This window comes from Battus philenor, unplaced genomic scaffold, assembly GCF_028537555.1.
Source record: "Battus philenor isolate CCGP_79_NKW_IND1 unplaced genomic scaffold, ilBatPhil1.0.hap1 SCAF_30, whole genome shotgun sequence".
Lineage (NCBI taxonomy): Eukaryota > Metazoa > Arthropoda > Insecta > Lepidoptera > Papilionidae > Battus > Battus philenor.
Genome location: NW_027181694.1, coordinates 522,866 through 542,456, shown reverse-complemented (window position 1 = coordinate 542,456; position 19,591 = coordinate 522,866). Strand labels below are relative to the sequence as shown.

At 36.6% G+C, this 19,591-nt stretch overlaps 3 protein-coding genes across 3 annotated transcripts in view; 2 read left to right on the top strand and 1 right to left on the bottom strand.

Annotated features, from left to right (window-relative positions):
- Positions 1-19,591, bottom strand: part of alpha-Cat (catenin alpha) — a 93,838-nt gene that overhangs the window by 41,281 nt on the left and 32,966 nt on the right. The window lies entirely within an intron of this gene.
- On the top strand, positions 837-4,839 carry LOC137927297 (esterase FE4-like). The gene is made up of 3 exons (XM_068771080.1): positions 837-1,043; positions 1,625-2,862; positions 4,596-4,839. The coding sequence occupies exons 1-3, from the start codon at positions 870-872 to the stop codon at positions 4,792-4,794; spliced, it is 1,611 nt and encodes a 536-aa protein (XP_068627181.1). The 5' UTR covers positions 837-869; the 3' UTR covers positions 4,795-4,839.
- LOC137927451 (bile salt-activated lipase-like) lies at positions 10,422-12,842 on the top strand. The gene is made up of 3 exons (XM_068771265.1): positions 10,422-10,595; positions 10,793-12,006; positions 12,653-12,842. The coding sequence occupies exons 1-3, from the start codon at positions 10,422-10,424 to the stop codon at positions 12,840-12,842; spliced, it is 1,578 nt and encodes a 525-aa protein (XP_068627366.1).

Genomic DNA, 19,591 nt, shown 5'->3' with positions numbered 1-19,591 from the left:
AGTCTATTCCATTATTTATTTTGCGTAATGTTTTTTTTTTTTTTTAAATTGGTTCATAAAAAGTTTTTGCAGTCAAAACTTAGGTACAGTCAGTTTCTCATTGCCTAGTAAGTACACACACTATAGACATATGTCTTTTTGAATTTACTTTTATTACCGATAACAAAACATTATTATATAATACTAGCTGATGCCGCAAACGTTGTTTTCACCATGTATGTTATATCTAGGAAACATTAAAAAATAAATAAAAAATAAGGGTTGATCGTAGAGGGATGAAAATTTAGGGTAATAATACGTACAGTATTTTTGCATGTTATATTATAAAAAAATAAAAACAAAAAATTTTGTCTAAAAAAATAATTTAGAGGTGGACCACCCTTAACATTTAGGGGGATGATAAATAGATGTCCGATTCTCCGCCCTGGCCGATGCGTGCTGAGGTTCACGAAAATCGGTCGAGCCGTTTCGGAGGAGTTCAATCACGCACACTGTGACACGAGAATTTTATATCACATATACATACATATATATATATATATATATATGTGTGTGTGTATGTGTATTGTGAAGCCACTGTAAGAATATTGACCACTTTAAACAGCTTTATCAAGAAGATTTGCGACCAGTTGTTCCAAAAACAAATGTGTAAGCATGACGACGCAGTCTTCAATTGTTTTTGGCATTATTGTAATAAGTTTCACCAAAGTGCACACGATAATACATAAATAAATCATCGATCCAAGATCGATATCGGAACATGAGACGCCACATTCAGATAAGATTTACGAATTTATAAAAATGCTGATAATAGATTTTATCAAACATTCGAAACGCATCCGTCTAGATTCCACCGTGATCTATTCACCATGAAGGTTGTGCTCGCACTGCTGTTCATCAGCGGCGCCTGGGCTGCACCGAGGATCGATCCTCTGGTGGAAACCAAGAAGGGTCTGATCCGAGGTTTGCAGGCGAGCGATGGCGATTACTCCATGTTCCTCGGTATACCATACGCTTATGTCAACGCCAGTAATCCTTTCGGGGTGAGTCTATTACATATCCTTTCATTGTTTCCTTTATTCATATTAATATCCTCATGTGATCACTCGAAAACATCGTGAGGAAAATGTCAAAAGATTCCAGATTTGAGTCGAGCTCATTAGGAATAATTTTATTACTACCGACATTTCATAATGTCAAAAAAATACATGCCTCCCCCAAAGATATATTAAGGGATATACCATAATAATCATTTTCTAGTTCACGTACACTACCGTGAACTCGGTACCGATGGAGCTATAAAAGCCTTAAGGCTAACAGCATTAACCCTTTTAGTGCCTGTAGCCGATATATCAGCTCCTGCTACACTGGAAAGTGCCTCAGTTTATTTATTCTTCTTTTCAGCAGTTAAACACGCCCACTATAAGGCATACACTTTTTCCAAAGATCACTAAGATGACCGATCCTACGCCTCACGGATCTAGTAACTTCTTCTTGACTACACCCTTGGTCTACCTGGGGTGGGGGGTCTACCCACACCGCGTCAACCGGCTCATGGTCGCCACTCAGTTTCACCATCTTATCTTCAACTTCAGTAATACCAATTCCTTGTATGTTTTTGCAGCCGTCTCTACCTTACCCGGACTTCGAGGAAACCTTCGAAGCCATCGACGACACAGCGATATGCCCACAAATAGAAGAGTTTGGCGGACAAATAGTCGGCACCCTCGATTGCTTACACCTCAACGTCTTCGTTCCCAACCAGGCGACCACTCGTAACCGCTTACCAGTCCTCGTCTGGATCTACGGCGGAGGCTTTCAAATAGGATTCGCAGGCACCTATGTCTACGGGCCCAAGTATTTGGTGCGACATGACATTATCCTCGTCACCCTCAACTACAGGGTAGGTCCTTACGGTTTCATGTGCCTGGACACTCCCGAAGTTCCCGGCAATCAAGGTCTCAAAGACCAGCTCGGCGCTTTACGGTGGATCAAGGAAAACGTCGAAGCGTTTGGAGGCGATCCAAACAAGATTACCATATTCGGTGAAAGCGCTGGCGGTGTCTCGGTTGATTTCCATCTTCTTTCAGAACAGGAGAAGTTATTCAACCAAGTTATATTACAGAGTGGTACTGCACAAGGTCCTTGGTCGGTGAGAGAATCAAATAGGGACACTCCAGCCATGATAGCAAGACAATTAGGTTTCGAAACTGATGATCTTGGTGAGGCGTTGAACTTCCTGGCGACCGTGGAGCCAGAGCTGGTAATAGCTGCGACGTCTGGGCTGCCGATATCATTAAGGCCGTGCGTGGAAAAAGACTTCGAAGGTGTGGAGAAGTTCATTGTCAAACATCCGCATAACAGCGATATACCAAAGGCAAAGACAACAACAATCCTGACCGGATACAACAACCATGAAATGTTGACCTTCAACCCTGGACAAGGGAATGATGACACCTTAAACCTGTTCGGTGATAACCTGAGGGATGCGTTTAATTTGAATGAAGATAGAGATCTGGAGACGCTTGTCCGACAGTACTACGTTGGTGATGAACCAATGAGCGAGGACTTGAGATGGCACTTAGTTGATTTCCTCTCAGATTTCACATTCAACTACCCGGTGCACAGGAGCATTGGGAAATACCTTGAAAACGGCGGTAAAGTTTTCCACTACATCTTCTCCTATTCCGGCGACAGGAATTTCGTGAAATATAGGCAAAATATAACTGAAGGAGGGGCGGCTCACGCGGACGAGATTAGCTATCTCTTCGATGTTTCCTTCTTTCCACAACCACCAACGGAAGAGGATCAGCTGGTCATCGATAGGATTACTGCTCTGTGGGCAAACTTTGCGAAATATGGGTATGAATATTTCTTTATTTATTTCATCATCACTGCCATAGGAACTCCACATACGTCTTCACCATAGATTTTTAATAAGACCTACTGCGCCTGCCTGACTCTCGTCTAGAACCCAGGGGCCACATATTCAACGGGCTATGTGGCTTCCCAATTGCCACCTGAATTTACCAACCCGCTGGACTATGTCGGCTTATTTACTTCATTGTCATCACTACATCAGCCAATACTCCAAAGATCACCACCATGGCCAGTCTTGAGCCTTGATTGTCATTTCCCGCGACATTATCTATTGGAAACTATCCACGCTGTATCTATATTACTTACACTTTATAATAGAATCATATGGTACAGGCAAATTTAAATTTTCTCTTAAATCAAACCTATATTGATGCCTATTCTAGTATAAACAATATTTTGCTTAAAAACCATCTAGTTGACAGAACCTTCCGCTCCGTGAACTCAGTACCGATGAAGCTTTAAAAAGCCTTAAGGCATTATCATCTTCACAAACAATAGATAAAAAACAAAATTTTATAGACACACATATGTCATAACATATATAGACTTCTTAGACCAGAAGTAACAAACATTTTTTTATTATTCGGATCTATATTCCAGACATTAGCGACATTGCCTTTGTTTATAGAATTACGTTTTCGATTGATACAGTGTTCACTAAGTATCTTAATATATTTTAAGTACGCCATAACAATGTACAGTTTAACATTACGTTTCGTGCGATCACTTCCTCATCCTTACTCCATATTGGCAACCTCAGCTTGTACGCAAGAGCCACATATCTTTCGTTTGATTTTAGACAGTTGCAATGCTACAAAATCTAGATTATCTAGACACGTCAATGCAAATGATAAGAGATAAAACTGATGTATATAACTTAGAGATCATAAAGACAGATAAGATCAAAATATTCGAACAAGCTGTTACAAGCACTTTCGAAAAACAACATATCTGCATTGTTGTTCCTGCAACAAGCTATTCCAGGCTTGGAAGATAGTTCTGTTGAACCACTGATGTTAATCTTATAACTTGAAAAACAACACTGAACTGTCGACATGAGGAGTACACCTATTTATACTACGGATAAGGTTCTAGTAAGTTCGAGATAGTACTCGGTTAGAATTTCCGAGAACCGTAACACAAAAATCTATAAATAACTTCAAGGTCTCGTGTTCTCGATCCTAGGGTTCAGTGTTTATTGTTCAGAGGGTTCTGTAACTCGTGCTTTGTAACACTAGTATTATAGAGGTCCTAGAGAATACTAAATATGTTATGCTATCTCCTATGTATGCTTCATAATACGGTATACGGTTTAATGGAATCAGGCTTTACCTCGCGGAAGTCCATCCTAAGTAAGAAAAGGACCAATATTTAGCCACTTCCGTGGTAGTCGTGCAACAAAATGCACAGCCCGCCACCCCGCTGATAAATGCGTATGCGGCAAACAATGCGAATTACACAACTGCAACCGTCAAATCACTCAACACGTGTTTCATACCTCCACGAGGCATCTTCAGGAGTTAGGTTACACCGATTAGTGTTTAGACTATGTGTTTGGCGGTGCACTTTGTTGCACGACTACCACTGCATGTACAGAAGTGGCTAATTATTGGTCTTTTTTTTACAGTATATGATTGTTCAGAAAAGAATAAGTAATTTTACAAGTTTAAAACGAATGCTAACATGTAAAAAATTTTATATATTTATTTTCGCAGAAACCCTACTCCTGAAACTTCGGAACTGCTTCCAGTTGAATGGAGTGCAGTTACTGAAGATGTCCTAAACTATCTTGACATCGATCTTGATTTGACATTGAAACGAAGACCTTTCCACGACCGCATGGCCTTCTGGGATCTGTTCTACAAGATGAACAGCCATCTACTCAAGGGCAACGATCAAAGGGAAACTGTATAATGTACCAATTTTTAATTAAACAATAAAAATATAAGAGCATTGTAATATGTCTTTATATTGCTTATTCAGAGCGAATCTTGCGTATAAACGTCTTTATAAAAATAGTCGCCGAGATATCACACCAAAAGCTCGCTTTGCTTCGTTTAGTTTTGCGTTTTTTTCGAAGTTGCGTCGCTGCTTAATTAGTACTAATTTTCACTGCGCGTCGTTAGATTTACGAGGTTGTGTTGTTTTGGGTTCGAGTTTTTAATTTCTTTTTTGAAATTTTCCGTTTTTAAAAGATGGCAGCACTTTCGTTTCTAATTGCGCCATGCCATCAAAACTCGGGGATTACCTTTCTAATTAAAATTCAACTTAATTTTAATACAGTTTTGTTTTCACTTTGTTTTGCTAATTTTGGAGTTCACTTTCAATTACGTAGTGTGTTGTGCTTTTTTTTAAAAGAGAATAATAAATTTATATAAATTTCAACGTGTTGTTTCTGGATACAAAAAAGGTATACGTTTTTCCAATTTATTTATTGGCAGAGTTATATTATTTTTGTATTTTAAATGTTTACTTTGTTCAATTTTCTGTTTGAAAACTAGTATTTTCGTGACCCTGGAACCTATCTTCGATCTTTACATGGTTTGCTATAGAAAATCATAATTCACTTTGCGGCGTTTCAATTTGCGTTGTGTTTTTTTTTGGAACGTAACCACGACGCAAGTGAGGTATTGGTGTACTTTTAAATGTCTGTGAATTCAGGTCGTATATATGTTTCTCTTTCGTCAGTTTCAACACTTTCCTTATCGCAGTACATTCCGCCGAAGTAAAATGAAGTGAAAATATATTTTACTGTAATTAAATTTAAACATTTTCTATAGGATACATATACAATATTATATATCGTAAAAGACATTACTATAATATATATATATATATATATATATATACATATATATATATATATATGTATGTGTGCGTGTGTGTGTGTGTGTGTGTGTATATATATATTATAGTAATGTCTTTTACGATGTTATTGGAGCGAAATTTGATATTGACAATACGATATTCATATGGACATTTCTGCCAACTCCTTCTCCGCAATAGTTTGCAGTTTTTTTCGAGTCACAACGGCTTAGTTTGCGATCGATTTAAAATAGATCACAGTGATAAGATATCATCGTAAATATATTCATAAATAAATACATTTAAAAAACTTTTAAGTTAAACGGTTTTTCGATACCCATATTGTGGTGGTTGTGGAAAAATATGTACCCAGTCCGCCATATTGTAACGGCGTCCATCTTGAATTTTAAATTTTGACATAATCATCGTGTTTTACTAGTGTAGCCCTTTCATTTGATACCCATATTGAGGGGGTTAAGGAGAAATATGTAATCCGCCATTTTGTATCGGCGGCCATCTTAAATTTATAATGTTATTGATTTTATTATATTGTATTGTCATCTAAATTAAATGTGTGTACCAAATTTCAGATCAATCTGACAACGGGAAGGTGTTTAAATTTCAATTTTTAATTTTGACCCAAATAAATTCCGTACGGGACGAACTAAATAAAACCGTTTAACAAGTACAAAAGTAGCCTGCAGTACGCATTACTGGAAACATACTCTTTCAAATCTAATTGCTACAATTTCGTCAACTTCATTTTACTTCAAAAAAATCTTCAAAAAAAAATCACAAGTTGTAATACAACCTGTAGATGACAAATTTGACAGATATGAAACAAACTCGCAATAGCATAATAAGAATTTGTTGTAGTTAAACAAAAAATAACAACTATTTTAAATTTGTTAGACATATGTGATAAGACAAAATTACACCTATCCCCCGATTTACACGGTAGATGCGTTCCAGAGGAAAACGTGTAAATCGAAAATTAAAAATGTTCAAGTCAAAACCGTGTAAATCGAAAAACTCGCAGAAAATGCATTATTTTGCTATTTAACAGTTGCAGATTTTTTTCAATAATTTTAGGTGTACACAGATATAAAAATAAAATGCATTGACAAGTTAAAATATTTAATATATTACGGAAAAACTGTTTTTTTTTTTATATTTAATTACAATATACATTAAACAGAAGAACAAAAAAAAAATTACTCTCATTCTTTTTTTCGGAATCGAAGGTTCGAATTCACTTTCATCACTGAAGTTATTTGTGCCGATTCGATGTTTGAAATATTTACATTTACATCATGAGAGATGGTAATAAAATCGGTTATATAAACAAAAACAAATTTATTCGAAAAACCGTGTAAAAGCGAAAACGTGTAAAACAACTACCGTGTAAATCGGGGGATAGGTGTAATTTATTCAACATTGGAACTTTTAACTGAACTCTTATTGATCGACAACATATTATCTATTTTATTATTGACTCTACTCCGCTTCGCAACGTGTTATTGTGTAGAAGAAGCAGAAACTCCACAACAACACATAATAAAGTTTAACACAGATATATACATATACACTTATATATAGCCTGAATGAAATCAAAACAAGCGACATCACCGCCAAGGATTCTTCTCATTTAAATATTCATTTATTGAATAATAAGACTTTTTATGTCAATTTACTTTTAGTAATAATGTTTTGCGGATGAATCTTTTAGATCAGTGATTCCCAAAGTGGTCTATATCGACCCCTAGGGGTCTATGACAACCTGCAAGGGGTCTACGTCAGCAAAAAAAAATTTGGGGGTCCACAGAATAGACATCATTAGCCGAGAAGATTTAAGTTTAACCCTTACAAAATTGACGCCAAATGTTGATAATTTATTATTAAAGCATCAGGTTCATCCTTCTCACTAGAAATATTGACTTATTGCTTATGTTATTATGTTTATAGTTTATTTAATGTTACCTATATTTTACATAACAGATACAAAATTTTATTTTGAGTAGCTTTAATTTAAATTCAATTAATAAATGTGTAAATTAACATGTGTTTTAACTTTAAGTTTTTAACACTAAACTTCACTACAGTTAGAAATTTACAGGAAATCAATATCAGGTAAGTAGGGGGTCTACCCAACACGGAAAAACATGGCAAGGGGTCTACGACACAAAAAAGTTTGGGGAACTCTGTTTTAGATATAGTATTGGTACAAATGTACTCCATGCATCACCTGCAAAGTACAGAATATTTATTTTATCTAACTTCAATAAATAACTTCAATTTTGCTATTCCTTTATATTAGGTTTATATTTGTCAATTGAAAATCGGTTACCAAGTGTAAAGATTATTGTATATCTCCTCACAGATATCTCTTGCCAAACTGCTTTACCTTTGGTTCCTTTAAATCCATATACCTTGAAGTTTCAGTTTCGGTTGAAGTTGATGCTGTTAGTCCTATGGCTTTTACAGCTTCAGAACTGAGTTCACGGAGCGGAAGGGTCCGTGAACTTTAAAATAAAACAGAAGCTGAACAGATGCGTTCCAGTTGATGACGTTCGCACGCAGTGAACCGCTCTACCCGAGTAGAGCTGTGTAGTGTTGATGATGTATATGCTTGGGACGGCAGCGTGGACCACAGGCGAGCAAATGATGGATCCGGATCCAACCTCGATTCGACCACGCTGTTAGGAAGCGGGTGGTTGCGCCCTCCAAACGGATTTTCACTCTTAGTTTTTTTTAGTAATACGATCAATATTGATGTATGACTGTGAAGCTTGGACGCTAACTTTGAAAGAAGAACAAAAACTGCTAGTGGCGGAACGCAAAATCATGCGGAAAATCTTGGGACCAGCGAGAAGTCAAGACGGATCTTGGAGGCTCCGAAAGAATGCCGAAATTGAGACTATAGTAGCACAGCCAAATATCATTGGCGAATATAAAGCTCAATGAATCCGCTGGCTTGGTCACTTGGAGCGAATGGGATCGGATCGGAGCGTGAAGGTAGCGTACCTGGAAAAACCGAGGGGTCGAAGACCAGTGGGTAGACCCAGGTATCGCTGGATCGATCGCGTTGAGGCAGACTTGCGCTAATTGAATGTCAGCCAATGGCAGACGATGGCGCAAGATAGAGGAAAGTGGAAGTCTCTCGCTTCGGAGCCCAAGACCCACTTTGGGTCACTGAGCTAGCGGAGTAGTAGTAGTAGTAGTAGTAATTTTTTTTAAGGCCCCCACTATTGGGGGCCTCTCGTACCCCTAACTTATTGGGATCAGGGACATTATTATTCAATAATGTTGTCAGTATTTTCTTTATTAATCGCTCTCTTTCACGCGTCACAATATCTTCCATTCTTTACTTTCGTCCTTCACAATATCTTTCGTTTTGCTCTTTCATACCTTCGTTTCGTTCTTTATTGTGTTACAAATGTGCTGGCATCGATTTCATTCTATGGTTTAATACGAGTCGATTCAATGAAGCAATAGTTGTAATTATCAGATACATTACTTATTTATTTGTTCATTCCTTATCTAGTATAATCAGATATCGATTTAAGTGGTCGTATGTGGTCCCAAATCACATTTATTTTATTGAGGTGTATAGATTTTTGAAATTCGAACATTACGAATATCGATTCATTTAATACAGATTATTCAAATTTGTTTTTTTTTATTGTTTGAATATCGATAACTATAATTTTAAATATATATTCTCTAATAATTATTTTTGTAATTAGAGCTTTACGAATTGTAATTAAAATTTTAATATTTTTTAAATTCAATAACTCTTATTTTAATTACGTAATAATTATTTTAGTAATATCTTTTTTCTAAATATTATTTATTAGAAATTCCTGCACTAATTCAGATTTTTTATACTTCGATTCCACAAGTGTCGATTTTTTGAATTTCGATTTTTTTTTAATTCGTATATGCTTTTCGGTTTTTACAAGTACCTTTTGAATTATGATTTGTTTAATTTAATTTTTTTTTATAAAGTATTATCTTATTATGATTTTCGTAATTTAGGCTTTCTAAATAAGATGTATTGGATATCAATTGCTCTAATATGGATTTTTTAAATAACTATTTCTGAAATTTAGATTTATTTAATATCGATTATCCAATTACGACAGTTTAAATTTAGATTTTTCTTAATTCGATGTTTTGAACATGGATTATTCTAGCGTATATTTTTAATCAAGTTTTTTCTTGTTTATGTTTTTAATATTTCGATACATCTAAATTGAATTTAAAAAATTCAGTTACTAATTTTAATTAATAGTATTTCGATATATTCCTTCAATTTACATTCGGAGGACTTCAATTCATCTAAATTATATATTCCTAATATCAATTCACCTAGTTTTAATTATTTAAATTTCGAATTCTGTTATGTTCTTAATTTGAAATTACATTTATTAAATAGATTAAACAACATATACATTGTGAATTATCGATTGACACGATCTTACTATATATATATATATGTATATATATATGTGTGCGTGTGTATGTGTGTATGTGTATATATATATATATATATATGTATATATATGTGTACGTGTGTATGTGTGTATGTGTGTGTATATATATATATATATATATATATATATATAACAGTAAAAATGTTCCTTAAGTATGGCACAATTACACATCTTACTTATCTTATCAAATAACTAACCAAATGTATACGGCTGGCCCTTACAAGTTACTTTGCCATCAACATGCAAGTACTTGCATTGATGCTCCTCTTCACCTGTGGTGTTTCCACTTCCTGGGCACCGGACCTGGTGACCACTAAGAAAGGTATCGTCAGAGGTGTGAAGGCATCCGACGGAGATTACTCCATGTTTCTGGGCATACCTTACGGTAGAGTCAACATCAGCAATCCTTTCGGGGTAAGTTATATTTAGAAATAAATCGATATGGGTAGCTGTTCTAATCACCCTGTATATAATGATCACACCGAAATATGTTACATTAATACATTTTTTCCTATTGAAATGTAAAGGGATATCTTCTATCGGTACAAATTCCACAGAGAATTTTTTTTCTTAAATATCACGGTGATGGTGAACAAATTTCTTCATTCCAGACATCACTACCTTTCCCGGACTTCGACGACATCTTCGAGGCTACAAAGGACTCGGCGCCATGTCCACAAATCGACGACATCACCTTCCTTCCAACAGGAACCCTCGACTGTCTACATCTCAATATTTACGTGCCCAATAAGGCTTCGATATCACATCCACTTCCCGTGGTCTTTTGGATCCACGGCGGTGGTTTCCAGCTCGGCCACGCCGGTCGTCAGGTCTACGGACCCAGATATCTGATCCAACACGACGTTATCCTCATCACCGTTAATTACAGAGTCGGTGCTTACGGCTTCATGTGTCTAGACACACCTGAAGTACCAGGGAATCAAGGTCTTAAAGACCAGTTGAGAGCTTTGAGATGGGTTCATGAGAACATCGGTGCTTTTGGTGGAGACGCAAATAAAATTACGATATTTGGAGAGAGCGCCGGCGGTGCGTCGGTAGATTTTCATCTCCTTTACTCAGATAAGGTATTTGATAAAGCTATTATGCAGAGTGGAAGCACTTTAGGTCCTTGGTCTATAATAGAGTCTGATAGAAACGCTCCAATAGAAATTGCAAATAGTTTAGGATTGAAAACTAAAGACTTGGATGAAGCACTAAACTTTCTAACAACTGTTGAACCAAAAAGGTTTATAGAAGCATCATTATTCCTATCATTCATGCCGTGTGTAGAAAAGAAATTTCAAGGAGTAGAAATATTCATATCAGAACATCCTGTTACTGTGATACCAGAGTCCAAAAACATATCAATTCTCTGCGGCTACAATAATCATGAGATGCTACTAATGTACATAAACAGACCGGATCATCTCTACCCGAATGCTTTTAAAAAACATTTACCAATGGCGTTTCACGTGGAGGAACAAATGGAAAAACTAGTTCGTCAATTCTACATAGGCGATGAAGGAATAACAGAGAATGTAAAATATAAACTAGTCGACTTCGAATCTGATTTCCTTTTCAATTATCCTGTATATAGAAGCATGCAGAAGTATATAAATAAAGAAAAGGTCTACCACTACATCTTCTCGTATTCCGGTGGAAGAAACTTTCTGAAATCTAGAACAAACGTTACAGAAGGTGGAGCAGTTCATGCAGATGAACTTGGGTACCTCTTCGATGTGTCATTTCTAGCAGAACCCACAAGAGAGGATCAACTTATGATAGACAGAATCACAAAGATGTGGACAGATTTCGTTAAACATGGGTAAGTCATTTTTACTTACAACAAAATTGACTTAAATATAGCAATGTGATGGAAAATCTGAAATGTCTACAACGTTGTTTCAACTTAAATTATTCTAGAACATTTGAATTCAAATTCAAATATCGAATTTGAATTGGAACGCCGTCATTTAGATAGTCACTGCCATTCCGTTTGGATTGAAATTATAAATGGTTTATGTAAATGTAATGTGGGATTCTTTCCAGGGCCGGAAGGTCTAGAGGCATTAACAAAACGAATTCCGAAGTAGTAGTGTGTATATTCATTCGACGTAAATGAACAATTTTATTTTTGGGGAATTCCCCTTTTCGATACGCCGCTGATGATGATGTAATGTTGCCACTACATCAACATTGTCGAATCTTAGAGAGAAAGCGGAGGAAGTGAGTCGATGTATGGAAGGAATGCATGGAGATGAAAAAGAAATTAGAGGAAAGAATAAAAGATAGGAAGGACAAAAGATGAGAATGAAAATTAATTAAAATTATAAAGACCCTGATCAGCCATGCTAGAAATTTAACGAGATTCCAAAAAAAACTCCCTGTTCATGTTGCTGACAGAATCATATAAGATACATTATTTAGACAAGACAGATTAAATTTATAAAAACATTATCCCAATTACACAGAGACCCAACTCCTCAGACATCAGACCTGGTTCCGGTGAAATGGATCCCAGCGACAGAGAACACCCTGCACTACCTGAACATAGATAATCAGCTCACTTTGAAGAAGAGACCCTTTCACCAACGAATGGCATTCTGGGAGCTGTTCTATCAAACATACAGACATTTGGAAAAGGGACAAAATATGGATTAAGATAATGATAATTTAGACCAGAGTTCCCCAAACTTTTTTGTGTCGTAGACCCCTTGCCATGTTTTTCCGTGTTGGATAGACCCCCTACTTACCTGATATTGATTTCCTGTAAATTTCTAACTGCAGTGAAGTTTAGTGTTAAAAACTTAAAGTAAAACACATGTTAATTTTATAAACATATATAATATATTTTTTTACTTCATAGGTACTTTTATAAATAATGTAAATGTTTTGATATTATAAGAGAGTATAATGTAAGTAAATAGGTACTATCAGTGTGTGTGTTGAGATCCACTATCGTGGCCCCCCATTTTCATTTCATGAACCCCAAAATTTTTTTGGCTGACGTAGACCCCTTGCAGGTTATCATAGACCCCTAGGGATCGATGTAGACCACTTTGGGAATCACTGATTTAGACTAATAAAAAGTAATACATAAAATCACTTCTTTTTGCAATTTCAATGTTTTTGCTATTAGTAATCTTGGTTGTAGCATAAGCGCCCTCTGCAATGATGAAATATCTAAGAGGGGTTGGTGGTTATACCATCACCGCGCTTGGCAGGCAGGTGTTTTCTGACCCTCATTTTCAGGTGACCTCATCTCTGATTCGAACTCGAAGCAAAACTACTAGCATAGCTCTTATAACAAGATACGAGACACTCTGTGTTTGGCACTAATCAGTGTAACATAACTCCTGAAGATGCCCCGTGGAGGGGTGAAACACGTGTTGAGTAATTTGGCGCTGGCGGTTGTGTGATTCGCATTGTTTGTCGCATGCGCATTTATCAGCGGACTGGCGGGCGATGCACTTTATTGCACGACTACCACTGCATGTGCGGAAGTGGCTAAACTTGGTCCTTTTCTTACTTAAGATGGACTTCCGCGAGGTAACGCCTGATTCCATTAAATATTTAAGATACAAGAGCTCGGCTCAGAGTCGACATACCATATGACTCCTTTCGAAGCTCACCTACATAAACAAACTGCGAAAACTCATCAAGACATCCTTCCATCTGACACAACTACTAAGCGGGCACGGGTACTGCAAGCAGCACCTGCACCGTTTTAAAATAATCGATAATGAGACTTGCCCATGTGACGACTGCACAGTACAGACTTTTGATCACTTACTCAGACACTGCTCCCGATTCGCATCCAAAAGACATAACCACGTGACCTTATGTGAAAACCTTAATATACCTCCGTTCAACTTATCGGACCTCCTCAAGAAAAAATCTACAGCAGAATGTTTTGATGAGTCGGTTTCTGCTGCATAGCGGAAGAAGATATATATGTCCCTTTCTTAGTTATGCAATTACGTCACCAAACATTTCTCTTATAAGTCATATCACGCAATTAACCTCGGCCCAAGAATTTTTCTAGTGATTCATTTGAAATGTTAAACACAATAACATTTAATATCCGTAATTATAAGTTCATTATGATTAAAAACATTACTATTTCCCTATACGAAATGATCGTTTATAGCAGTGATTCCCAAAGTGGTCTATATCGACCCATGGGGGTCTATGATAACCTGCAAGGGGTCTAAGTCAGCGAAAAAAAATTGGGGGTCCATGAAATGAAAATGGACGTCCACGATAGTGGATCTCAACGCATACACTGATAGTACCTATTTACTTACATCATACTATCTTATAATATCAAAACATTTACATTATTTATAAAAGTACCTATGAAGTAAAAAAAATTATTATATATGTTTATAAAATTAACATGTGTTTTTACTTTAAGTTTTTAACACTAAACTTCACTGCAGTTAGAAATTTACAGGAAATCAATATCAGGTAAGTAGGGGGTCTACCCAACACGGAAAAACATGGCAAGGGGTCTACGACACAAAAAAGTTTGGGGAACTCTGCTCTAGACCATGGATGCACAGACCGCGGTCCGCCGGTCGAATACTGGTGGTCCGCCGACAGCAAAAATAATATTCTCGTACATTCGAAAAATATTGAATTCTATTCCAGAATAAAACCAAAAAAATTTAATTACCTATACTTCTGGCGGCCGGCCCGCCATCAGTTAATGATTTGCCCAAGTGGCCCCTAGTCTTAATAAGTCTGTGCAACCATGCTCTAGACACTTGTTTGTGAGTGACAATCCTATATAATTAATGCACAAGTGTCTATAAATACAACTTTGGAGAAACGAAAAACTTTTGTCTACATGAAGCATTACAAATATTTATAATACATTTGTACATATTCTTACCGTGCCGTTTAGACGTATATTTTTTACTTATATTATAATCTGTTTATTTTTTGTACCCTACCTTGTTTATTTAAAAAAATAAAACATACAACTTCGTCTATATCCGCCATTTTTAGCCAGAGAGTTATGTAAAAATATTGACAAGATGTATTTAAATTGTTACATTTCAAATATTTTTACTAATATTATAATCGCTTTACTATTTTTTGTACTCTACCCACCTTGTTTATTTAAAAAAATTAAACATATAACTTCATCTATCTCCGCCATTTTTAGCCCGAAAGTTATGTAAAAAATTGACAAGGTGTATTCAAACTTATAGATTCATAAATTTAGACATGTCATAAGTTATATCGAGAATCAAACACAAGAACTCTACAACAAGAACGCTTGTTGCAATTGATTTTATACAGGCTGTACTATATATAAATCTACAGAAAACGATCTATACATTCACACCAAAGGTTTTACATTTATAACTAAACATCCTGTATATATCGTGTAGTTAGCGTGCTTATTTGAAAATATATTTATAAGTTTTTGATACCCATATTGTGGTGGTTGTGGAAAAATATGTACCTAGTCCGCCATATTGGAACGGCGTCCATCTTGAATTTTAAATTTTGACACAATCATCGTGTTTTACTAGTGTAGCCCTTTCATTTGATACCCATATTGAGGGGGTTAAGGAAAAATATGTAATCCGCCATTTTGTATCGGCGGCCATCTCAGATTTATAATGTTATTGATTTTATTATATTGTATTGTCATCTAAATTAAATGCGTGTACCAAATTTCGGATAAATATGACAACGGGAAGGTGCTTAAATTTCAATTTCTAATTTTGACCCAAATAAATTCCGTACGGGTCGAACTAAATAAAACCGTTTAAAAAGTACTTGTTCAAAGATACATATGAATTCATTGTACCAATTTCAACAAGATTCAAATAATGCAAGCGGCCTGCCTTCCAGAGTGTTTCGACCTTAACAAGGCATATTTCATATTAATGTTTTATATATAATACTCCTCGAAGCTTCGTCATGTTGCGCAACTGATCAGAAATGCCTCACCAAGGCGCTCGTCCGCTCCTTTCTGTGACATCTTGCGAAATCGCGTGTCGGGCCACGAAATGAGCTAGTCAAAACTAAATTATTCACTATCATTTACAGCCCATCTTCTTTTATTTAGCTGACGGACGCCCACTGCAGGGCATAGGTATTCTCTAATGTTCCCCATGAAGATTGGTCCTGATTTAATTACATTTTTTAAAATGTACCACATGTGGTCATAAATTCAGACGCAAGCCAACTGGTGTCTTGGCAAAGTACAGAATGGCAGGCAAGCTATCCGGCATTCCCTCGAAGGATACCGAAGAGAGATTTCCACAAAACCCTCTCCTTCCCCCAGAAGGCAGGGTATCTTGTACCAATCTAGATTTCTCTCCCCTGATACCTAAAAAAAGGTCGTCGACAACTAGACCTATTGGAGCATTGAAATGGGCGTCATGAGGATGATAGAAGATTCCAATTCGATATAAACTAGAATCGAATTTAACCCATCAAATATCCTTCAAAGAAAACTTCAAGGAGTAACCACAAATTTAAACGCATTCCCGAATTTTATTACCACTTAAATCCTTCACGCTATAATATGTGTTATATTCGACTTCGAGTGCCGGTCTGGTGTGAAAATCAGGGAGGAATCAATAGCGTCCCTGATAAGAGAAGAAAAATCAAAGAAGAGTTCCTCCTACTCTAGAAAAATAATAAGTATAGTAAAAGATAGAAATAAAAGCTAATAAAAATTTAAACAACAAAAATAAAAAAAAAATGTAAAACCAAGTGATATTTTAATAATCCTATATAGAAATAAAATAATAAAAATGTAAAAGATTAATAAGGCATGTATGAAAGGCGTTACAGAGCGAAAAGGAAAGACAGAAGAATTGTGGCAAGAATGAAAAGAACGAAAGATCATACGATGTATGAAAGACGATAATGAAAATTAAAAAAATATGTGAAAAAATTAAATAATGTTGAATAGTCCCTGTCCCACACAAGATAGGGGGTACGAGAGGCTCCCAATAGCGGGGGCCACAAAAAAAAGAATAGGTGTTATATACAAGCTGATTTAATGAAGTTAAAAAAGGGTAAATAAAATATAAAAATAAATTACTAAAACGCTTAAGCGCACGCGCCCGCTGATTTAATAGCCACGCACATATGAAGGGTGACGGTCGAACGAAGCAGGTCGCGAGGTAAATAACATTTTTTACCCATCGCGGGCCATTAAATATGACGGAGCGTTTTTAAATCAATCGTCATATATGATTACTTCTACAGGTGGTTATTGAACGCATTTCACAGTCTCTCAACTCGCTGTTAGAGACTGCATATAACTAATTATAACATCTTGGAATTTTCTGGAAAAATCTCGGACCTACGCCACGAGGGTATGTCTCAAATAATAATATCAGAAGAACCAAGATCATTGACGAAGAATTGCTAATCAGGGGCAGGACATATCGATCTTTGAAGACCAAATGTCCTGAAATTCCTCCCGCTATATGGACTCCACTCACTCCTGTTTCTCTACAATTTATTACGAGATAATTCAGTCGCAATACATAGGAGTGTATTGTTAAACCATCCATTTCTGCCCACAAATCATTGCAACAATTGAAAGTCCACAGCTGGACATAAATATCTCTCAAAGATTTAGAATAGCACCTAGTGATGATGTGACCTACCTCCAGGCGTCTTCCGATGACCTGAATGTCGTTTACGAACATCAATGTCCCACGCTGTTCGTGTTCTCTCTTACCTCTCTTCTTCTGTCCCTGATCTAGAACATAAAGGTTCTACAAGCCGCCTTCTGTGCGTGTATGATCTGCCTTACTTGCCCAAACTAAGCAGTTACTTTCTTAAAATTGTTTTCATGTTAAATCTATTTCACGTATATATGGTATATAGAGAGCAATGCTTAAAGTTTTGTTACCAAATCAGAAATGAGATTAAAAGTAGGTCACGTCTTAAGTGGCAGTGGACGATGGATATACCTCGTGCAGATGGCTGTAGGGGATGAAAGGTTCTCGGGGATATGTCTCATGAAGGGTGAACTGGCTACAGAGTCCTGATCACGGGAAGTCGAATCATGATTCGCAATACTTCCACGCTACCAGACCTTTCACACTCTCCTGTCTAATTTTGGTACAAGGGCATTTACCCATGTTCTTTCTTTCTAAAATTCTCTAGCATTCCTCATCATACTAATTTACTTTCAACCATTGCCTCTCTTCCATCACCTCGTTCCTCAAATATCACAGGTTTTTCTAATTATACCATTTTTTCGCTTTTATCTTCTTTCTATGCTGTACTAGCTGCTAGTCGACTAAAACTTTGTTCAGCTTCATCAATATTGAACTCCGATACAGGAGGTCCGAGAGCTAAAAATTTTGACTCTGTGTTTGGCACTAATCGGTGTAACATAACTCCTGAAGATGCCCCGTGGAGGGGTGAAACACGTGTTGAGTAATTTGGCGGTGGCGGTTGTGTGATTCGCATTGTTTGCCGCATACGCATTTATCAGCGCTCTGGCGGGCGGTGCATTTTATTGCACGACTACCACTGCATGTGCGGAAGTGGCTAAATATTGGTCCTTTTCTTACTTAGGATGGACTTCCGCGAGGTAACGCCTGATTCCATTAAATACTAAAAATGTTAATCTAGCAGATTGTATACCATTTACACAGAGGGACTATCACCGTGTAGTTGTATAATGTTGTGACTGTACTGTGATGTAGATTTGACTACTCGGAGGTAAGGAGTGACATTTGCCTCCTCTGATCACCCCTCCCTTAAACGCGGGCTATTTGGTTTCTTTAAGAACCAAATAAATAACTATAAGAGGAACCGGAAATTAGTGTAATTTCTGTCGACATATAGAAAAACCAATTGATTTGATACCGCTCCGGCATTGATTTGTATACTAGACGGCAAACGGTTATTGATAACGAAGGTGAATATATTGTTGATTAGAAATAAAAACTTGTTAAGAATGCAATCGTGTGAATTTAACTTTAGAAAGCGACTACTTTCCGATACCCCTAATATGCCTTCCGCAAACACTTCCAAACGGGAATCTATGGAGCGATCTCAGTGGTACATTATATTAGGGGAACTGAAAAGGAATGTTGTTTCTATCGACATACAGAAAAACCAATTGATTTGTTACCCGCTCCGTCATTGATTTGTATACTAGACGGCAAAAGGTTGTTAACGAAGGTGAATATATTGTTGATTAGAAATAAAAACTTGTTAGAAATGCAGCCAAAAAGGGACATTACTTTCTGGTCCCCCTGATATATATCACAAAAATTATTTTTCTCTCTTCCTGGATGTTTAAGAGCAGCTATCATCTGCAACCACCATCGCCACTTCACACCTACCTCCGTTCTTTTTTTTTTATGGCCCCCGCTATTGGGAGCCTCTCGTACCCCCTATCTAGTTTG

What these genes read in the sequence shown, in the direction of transcription:
- LOC137927451 (XM_068771265.1), top strand. Translation starts at nt 10,422, where the DNA reads ATGCAAGTACTTGCATTGATGCTCCTCTTCACCTGTGGTGTTTCCACT. An exon ending in ACATCAGCAATCCTTTCGGG is followed by an intron (nt 10,596 to 10,792) that starts GTAAGTTATATT and finishes TCTTCATTCCAG; the next exon opens with ACATCACTACCTTTCCCGGA. An exon ending in ACAGATTTCGTTAAACATGG is followed by an intron (nt 12,007 to 12,652) that starts GTAAGTCATTTT and finishes CCAATTACACAG; the next exon opens with AGACCCAACTCCTCAGACAT.
- LOC137927297 (XM_068771080.1), top strand. Translation starts at nt 870, where the DNA reads ATGAAGGTTGTGCTCGCACTGCTGTTCATCAGCGGCGCCTGGGCTGCA. An exon ending in ACGCCAGTAATCCTTTCGGG is followed by an intron (nt 1,044 to 1,624) that starts GTGAGTCTATTA and finishes ATGTTTTTGCAG; the next exon opens with CCGTCTCTACCTTACCCGGA. An exon ending in GCAAACTTTGCGAAATATGG is followed by an intron (nt 2,863 to 4,595) that starts GTATGAATATTT and finishes TTATTTTCGCAG; the next exon opens with AAACCCTACTCCTGAAACTT.